Source organism: Pogoniulus pusillus, unplaced genomic scaffold (assembly GCF_015220805.1).
Source record: "Pogoniulus pusillus isolate bPogPus1 unplaced genomic scaffold, bPogPus1.pri scaffold_63_arrow_ctg1, whole genome shotgun sequence".
In the NCBI taxonomy this organism is placed as follows: Eukaryota; Metazoa; Chordata; class Aves; order Piciformes; family Lybiidae; genus Pogoniulus; species Pogoniulus pusillus.
In genome coordinates, this window is record NW_026974713.1 from 42,786 (window position 1) to 50,851 (window position 8,066).

General features: G+C 49.9%; 1 protein-coding gene across 1 annotated transcript; it reads left to right on the plus strand.

The window, feature by feature from the left end:
• The first annotated feature begins 5,106 nt into the window (after positions 1 to 5,106).
• LOC135174400 (gastrula zinc finger protein XlCGF17.1-like) lies at positions 5,107 to 7,470 on the plus strand. Its single transcript, XM_064141679.1, has 2 exons — positions 5,107 to 6,340; positions 7,039 to 7,470. The coding sequence occupies exons 1-2, from the start codon at positions 5,325 to 5,327 to the stop codon at positions 7,139 to 7,141; spliced, it is 1,119 nt and encodes a 372-aa protein (XP_063997749.1). The 5' UTR covers positions 5,107 to 5,324; the 3' UTR covers positions 7,142 to 7,470.
• The last annotated feature ends 596 nt before the right edge of the window (positions 7,471 to 8,066 follow it).

The window sequence follows — 8,066 nt, forward strand, 5'->3', positions numbered from 1 at the left end:
AGCAGCTTGATGCAAGTTCTGTTTTTTGATCTTTCAGCACCTTAACATACAAGCTAAAAGATTGTGCCACATCCTAATTGGTCGTTAAGACAGACCTCAGTACATACCTCATGGAGACAGACCTCGTACGTTAGCAGCTGGATAAGCCAAGGTCAACGAAACCACAGGCTCATGTTCCGCATAGCTCTGTCTGCTGCAACATTCCTTAAGGTCATCTCGACCCTCTGTTAACTCAGGACTTTTCCCCTTCATACCTTCTGCACCTGTGGCTTATGGTCTGGTACGTCAGCACTAAAAGTCCTACCATTCCCAACGTTTCCCCCTTTGTGTTGTACAAAAAGTATCCTTGCAGAGCCTTCTGTCACCTTCTGCATGCACTGCAACAAGCATGTTGAAAAGGGGTTCTCCGGGGATGCAGTAGCTGAGCAGAGAGCTCTGTCCTGTTCCATTAGCAAGGGTGATCCAAACATGAGTTTGTGCAAAGAAAAGGGGAAGGGCAGAAGAAAGGTTTATTTTTTTTACAAGTACAGAGGATGCATAATACAAAATTCCCTTCTGGGAGTGACATTTTGCCAGGGACTCCACTTGCAGTGTGAAGGCTCAGTCCTCAGTGTTCGACAGGCCCTCTCGATGTGGCCGTGCGCTCTTCGCCGCAAGCCACCGGCTCCTTTTCCTGTGGAGACACAAGCATCCCCTTTGCCCCACGTTATTGATGGATGCAGGCCTACAGTTCTCCCAGCTTCTAAGTCAGGAACCATAACAGGAGGCTTCTCCTTTTTCTCAGCGGAGTCGTTGGCATTGCAGTGCCTGATGATCAGGGGAGTATTGTCCATGAGGGAACAGTTTAAAGAAGTAAAAGTGTGCAAGGCCTTTTGTAGTCTTTCTTCTGGGGTGGCTGCCCCCATTCTCCCTTTCTGCTGTCACAAGAGATGTTTAAGTGTTGGATGGGCACGTTCAATCATCGATTGCCCTGTGGGGGAATGAGGGATGCCTGTAACATGAGTAGTCCCCCAGGTGGATAAAAATGTTTGAGCCTTTTCAGGTGCAATACACAAAGCAGCTTTAACAACAGTGCACATGACAAGGGCCACAGCTTTCTCCATGATCTCTGGGTACTGTGCTGCCACAAGGAGATCATCCATGTAATGATATAGCAAAGCTTCAGGTATTTCCATTGGTACCTTGCTGAGAGCCCTAGCCACATAGCACTGACAAATCCTAGGGCTGTTTTTCATCCCTTGAGGCAGTACAACCCACTGCTGTCTTTGCCACGGGGCTTGCATGTTCATACTTGGAACCGAGAAAGCAAATTTAGGAGCAGCATCTGGATGCAGTGGAATGTTGAGAAAACTATCCTTAAGATCAATAATAGTCAAATGCCAATGTCTCAGGATCATAGGTGGGGAGGGGAGGGCAGGTTGTGAAGCCCCCATAGGTTCCATCACATTGTTAATTTTCCTGAGCTCATGGAGCAAGTGCCACTTGCCTGATTGTTTTTTAATAACAAAGAGAGGGGAATTCTACGGGCTCATGGAAGGAACAATATGACCCTTGTTAGCTTCTTCTCTGCCAGCCTGCCAAGGCCCCTTTTAAGAGCTACTGCCTTTAGAATATGAAACAAAAGCTATGCCCTGTACCTTACTTCTGGACTTTCTGTTAAGCTCAGCGCGTTTGTGAAATGCTGTGGGGCTGCAAATGCCCAAGAACCATGAGGACTGTTTGCTGCTCCTGGCAGTTCTGATAAAGGTCTTCCCAGGAATGCCTCAAGATGCAGTTCCACAGTGCCACTTTCTATGCCATATTGACAAATTGGACACTGCCAGTGCAAATCCTGATCAAATCTATTCACACTTCCCCACCCTTTGTAACTGCAGTGCCTACAGTGCAACAATATCCACGGCTGACAAGTGGAGCTGTGGGTGTTGCAGCACTGCTTGTTCAGACTCCATCCATACAGACCTCGTTCCCACAATTGCTGTTTTTGTTTTAAGCTGAAGGCAGCATTTCTCATCTTTTGCAGGGCCCTTTGCAAACAGGTAACACCCACAGTGCTTTAAACACTGCTAGCAAAACAGTTGTTCCCCATCTTTGCCAGTGAGTGGGTTTGGCCCTAATAACAGAGGTCGAACGAAATACCCAACTCAAAGCGTGACCAAAACCTGTACACCAACCATATCTTATGTACATTTCTGTGCACAGCCATCTGAGCAAGGCTGCTGCTCACTGCCAAAAAACTTGTGTGTGATGATTTGGGCTCACTGCCCCTCCACACTTTGGAAACCACCCAGACTGGAGTCAGCTGGCTCTGGAAATTGAATGAAGCTTATTATTGACAGCTTAGCAGAATGTACAAGCAGATATTTGCAGTCTGTACAGGTATATACAGAAATAGACAAGGTAAAAGGTAATACAGAAACACAACAGCCCTCCCAGAAACCTGAGTCCCCAGGAGGGGCTCCCAACCACCCCTTCACCTTCCCCCTACCCCTCTAAACCTTGCTTCAGTCCCAAGGAAGAAGAGAGGTTCAGCCAGGGGGTTAGGAAGCAATGTGGATTAGTCAGAGAAAGGGAGGGTGAGGTTAGAGAGATGCAGCTCAGAGCTCCCCAGCAGGAGTAGTGTCTTATCTATGTTTTGATTCCTGTTCTTATCCATCTCAGCAAGCCTATGAGGGAAGTAGGCATCACCATTGTTCTCTTTTCACAGCCTGCAATCTAATTCTTCTCACCAAAACACTCTAGCTTCAAACTAGCACATTCTGAACATCAGAAGCTGATATCCATCAAACAATCCCAAGCCCATTCATTCTCTAGGCCAACAAATCCATTGGCCTCCTCTAGGGTGAATTTCTCTGTGATGTAATCAACGAATTGTTGAATTTTCCCTCTCCCTCTTTCTCTAATTTTTTTACATGAACCTTATCCTGTAATGCTACCTTGATAGAAGAAAAAAACACAAAGAAAAAATATCCTCTGCTACCCCTATATCCTATACTATCCCTGTCATAAACTCTTGGCCTTAACTATATTGTTTATCAACTTAAAAAATATATCAACTAAAGGAAACGAAACCTTTAAATTATTACTGAGGAAAAGCAAAGAAAACCAAGAAAATCTCAGATCCCTGGAGCTGCTGGAAAATACTCTGATACCCAAACCAAGAAAAGAACCTTAAATCACAGCTCATGCACTGACAAAACAACTCTTGCTGTATTATTCCGTTATATTAACTATTGAACATGTTCAGCTCTCAGGTGCTTAGCATACTCTCTTTTAATTACTGACTCTAATTTAATTAAGTGTCATGGAGGGGGATTCTGCCACTTACACCAGTTGTGGCGAAGGGGAGAAATTAATTAATGCGAGAGCATATTTATAAAAAAACATATATTTATTCCAATATTTCCACTCTCACCACCCTCAACCACTGAACTGTAATATTAATATTTGTTCTACACTGTTGTGAAGACATTATGGGAATATATATATCAAAGTTTAACTATTGTAACAACTAGCATACATTCAAACTATTAACAGAGAGTTTTCCCCACGGCTTAATGCCCCTTGGGGTCATATACTACTTGCCCAGCAAGGGTGGGCTAAAAGCTGTTTTTCTGCTCTATGGCAGAGGCAATAGAAATTAAAGAAATTGCAGAGGCATTCAAGTGTTTTCTCACCATTCTGATTAATCAATAATCACCCTCCAGGGCTACATCACAGCCCATGCCTGGTGTCCATTTCATCAGGGTCTCTGCCTGTGGACTTTGAGGCTGGAATCCTCTGACTTCAGGGGAAATTACAGTCTCTGCCCTTATGCTGCTGGCTCCTTCTGGATGCTCTGTCCAGGGAATTCATAGGCAGGAGCTCCATGTGCAGAGGCAGGATTCCATGCAGTCTGAGCACAGGTCTAATGCTGGCTATTGAGACTGATCGAAGGCAGACAAGTGGGTCTGCTCCTGGCAGCTTGTGGCAGTGGCGCACACCAGGCAGTCCTAGAAAGGCAGGCATAAAGGTGCAAGGAAGTATGCAGGCAGGAGGCAAGCAAGCAATGTGGCAGAGCCACAAGTAATGTGGGGCAGACTGCACGTGAGCCTGTGCACCCCTATTATTAAATGTGGGCCAAGAGTTAATGGTCTCATTGGCCACTTGAATGACCAATCCGATTGGCTGTCAGCCAAACCTTACCATATTAGGCAAACCCCACAGGCCTGGAGTCCAACTATGGGAATCACGTGGGTCCAGCACTAGGCACTCATGAGCTGAGTGTGTGGGGACTTACACAATCAGGTGTCCTGGGCAACTGACTTTATGGCCCGAGTCTGTTGTGATCCTATTTGCTCGATTACCCCTGACATGGGCAGAGACACATGTCCAGGCAGAGCAGGCATAAATAAGCCTGCTTTCGGGCCTACAGGCCCTCCTCAACACTGTCTGCTGGTGTTTGTGTGCTGGGCCAGGAGCTGAGTCTGCACTTGTTCAGCAGCCCTACCTGGCTGCTGTGCCCATGGTGCTGGTCTTGGGAGCTGATTGCTCCAAGCCCCATCTCTGCTGCATGGTCCTGGGCAGTGCTGAGCCATGCCTTGCAGGTCAGTCCTCTCTTCTGGGGCCTTTGGTTGCGTCTGGCAGGGACTGTGTCCTCTCTGCAGCAGCCCTGTCCCTCTGTGCTGAGAAAGAGCAGAGTTTGCAGAGCTGCCCCTGGGAAGGGCCCATCAGGTAAAGAACCCAGAGTGGGGGCCAACAGCAGGACTCCAGGCTGTTGTTGATCCATGTGGTACATCCCAACCCCCTGCAGAGCCTCCTACCCCCCACATTTCACTGCCACTGGGGCTGTGAGGGACATCCTCTGCTGTAGGAGTCTGAGGGCCCCCCAGGCAGGTTGGAGTCAGTTGTTTGGGAGGAGGTTGTGTTTGGGTCTGGGATGTGCAGTGTGGGCGGGAGAGGGTTGGAGGTTGTTTGGTCTTCCTGGGTGAGCATTGCTGCCTCTTGTCTGCAGCAGGAGGGATCAAAGAGCAGGGCCTGGAGCAGAAACCTGCCTGCCGACAGCCCAGGGCTGGCAAACAAGGGGCTGGGATCACTTTGTAAGGACCAGAGCGTCTCCGCTCCACCAGCACCTAGGATCTCAGCACAGGCATTGGAGATCTGCCCCCTCTGTGTGGAAAGAAGTGAGGGTTTGAGGGCCACTCTGCATTCTTTGCCTCAGCTGAATGTTGGTTGTTGGGAGGTGTCAGAAGCTGTATTGTCCCAGGCAGGATGTCAAGGTTTGAGGTGCTGAGGTCAGGTGCTTCCATTTTCCCTAGGTAAGAGCAGTGACCTCGTGCTCCACTAACATGGCCTCAGAGAAGGACCTAGACAAGAGCTGGGAGGAGAAGCAGTGCCCAGAGAGTAAGATGGAGCAGACCAAGTGCAGCCTGAAGAATGAGGAGAAAGATCTCAAGACAGAGAATGATAATGAGGGGAATGATGACTGTGATGATGTTGAGTATGAGGATGATGTTCAGGGTGAAGATGACCATGATGAGGAGGAGGAATATGAAGAAGAGATTGAGTTGCTCTCAGCCCCCTCTATGCCAGTCAAGCAGCTGCCTCAGTGTCCTGAGTGTGGGCAGAGCTTCAAAGGGCACTACAGGTTGATTGAACACCGCCGAAGCCACACGAGCGAGAAGCCCTTCAGCTGTGCTGACTGTGACAGGAGATTCACAGAGCGCTCAAACCTCATTGTCCACCGCCGAACCCACACGGGCGAGAAACCCTTCAGCTGTGCTGACTGTGACAAGAGATTCAGGAGGCGCTCAAACCTCATTGCCCACCGCCGAACCCACACGGGCGAGAAGCCCTTCAGCTGTGCTGACTGTGACAAGAGATTCATGAGGCGCTCAAACCTCATTGCCCACCGCCGAACCCACACGGGCGAGAAGCCCTTCAGCTGTGCTGACTGTGACATGAGATTCACACAGCTCTCAAACCTCATTGTCCACCGCCGAACCCACACGGGCGAGAAACCCTTCAGCTGTGCTGACTGCAGCAAGAGTTTCACTCACAAGTCTGATCTCACCCAGCACGGCAGTGTGCACACCACTGAGAAGTCCTTCAGCTGTGGGGACTGTGGGAAGACCTTCAAACGCAGCTCCACTCTCACCATCCACCGCCGCACCCACACCAGAGAGCACCTGTACCCCTGTGCAGAGTGCAGCAAGAGCTTCACCACGAGCTCACAGTTGATCCAGCACAGACTCATCCACAGCGGTGAGAAACCCTACAGCTGCAGGGACTGTGGCAAGACCTTCACCCGGAGCTATCACCTCACCCAGCACCGTGGTGTCCACAGTGGTGAGAAGCCCTTCACCTGCTCTGACTGCAGCAAGAGCTTCACCTGCAGCTCTGCCCTCACCAAGCACCATCGTGTCCACAGCAGTGAGAAGCCCTTCAGCTGCTCTGACTGCGTGTGATGGTTTAGGCTCTTACCTGCCCCCCCCCACACACTTTGTATTTTCCCCAGCTAACTCAGAAGGGACTCCAGGAATATAAATGAAGCTATTTGTTTTACAGCAGCAAATATACAAGCAGCTATTCACAATATATACAGTTATATACAGAAATATACAAAGGATAAACAATACAGAAGCACAACTCCCCTCCCAGAAACCTGAGTCCCCAGGAGGGGCTCTCAAACCACCCCAACACCTCCCCTTGCCCTCTCAACCTTACCCCAGTTCTCAGAAAGAAGAGAGGTGCAGCCAAGAGGTTAGGGAGCAAGGTAAGTGGCAGCAAGGTTAATGAGATGCAGCTTCGTCAAAGCCCAGAAGCAAAGTGAGAGACAAAATGGAGAATGCTATCAAATGTTTTCTTCTTCTTCCCAGAACTCTCAGCGTGACTGTGAGAGAAGTTGACATCACCATTGTTTTCATTTTTCACAGCCCATTATCTAGTTCTTTTACCAAAACATTCCAGCTTGCTTCAAACTAGCACACTGCGGCAAGAGCTTCACCTGTAGCTCTGCCCTGACCCAGCACCGTCGTGTCCACAGTGGTGAGAAGCCTTCACCTGCTCTGACTGTGGCAAGAGCTTCACCCGCAGACACACTCTCACTTCCCACCACTGTACCCACACTGGCGACCAAGCCATGCTGCAGGGCAAGCACAAATAGTCCCAGCCCGGGTCTGTGGGGGTTATTGCACCCTCACCCTGAGAAGGCCTTTCCAGCAGATTGAACCAAAATCTCCTCTTTTCCAGATGCATTTCTCAGAGGCTGGGGGCTCCAGCAGGAACCAACACCTCCTGCCCTGTTGAGCACCAATCAGTGCTGCTGAGAATCATGGCAGTGCTGAGTCAGCACAGCCAGAGCTGCTGTTGGAGCTGGGCTGAGCTGTGCAGGGATTTGTCTGGTTCTTTCCCCCTATGCTTTGTGTGTCCCTGGGGTAAAGCCCCTCCTGCCCCGTGCCCAGGTGTGTCAATAAAAGCCCACAGTGACCCAAATCCTGTCTTTTGGCTTTTATTTTAGCCCTTGCTGCCCACAGTGCCCAAATGTTGGGGGCATTTGTTCCCTAGGGTCTGGAGGCCTGTTCCCAGATTGGGGAGGTCAAAGAGAGGTTCTTGGAGGAGTCTTAAGAGTCTCTTGCTGAGAGTAGTCTCAGGGACATCACAGAGTTTTTTTTTTTAGGGGTGCCAGGGGATGTTAGGTGGCTAATGGAAGGCTTTCTGGAAGGACCTGCCCTGCTGTCAGGCATTGAGGCAGCTGGCAGGCTGCGGAGTGTCTTGTGCTGGTGGCCAGGTTGTGCAGGATGATGTCCCTGTCCCTTGGAGGTGGCTTTTGCTGTCAGCCATGGGTGGTGACCTCTTGGCCACTGCTGCTTCTGTTTGGGCACTGGCAGAGCCTGGTCCAGTCTGGCTCATGCCTGGCCTAGCAGCAGAGCTGTGTGGGGATAGGTCCCTCTGGGGTGGCCATGGGGTGAGGAAAGGGGCTTGGAAGGGTGTGGTTCTTTGGGTGCCTGGGCACTTCTTTCTCAGTTGCCCAGGTGCAATGGAAAGGAAGGAAGAATGTCTGGGCCTGTTGGAATCCATCATGGCCCTCG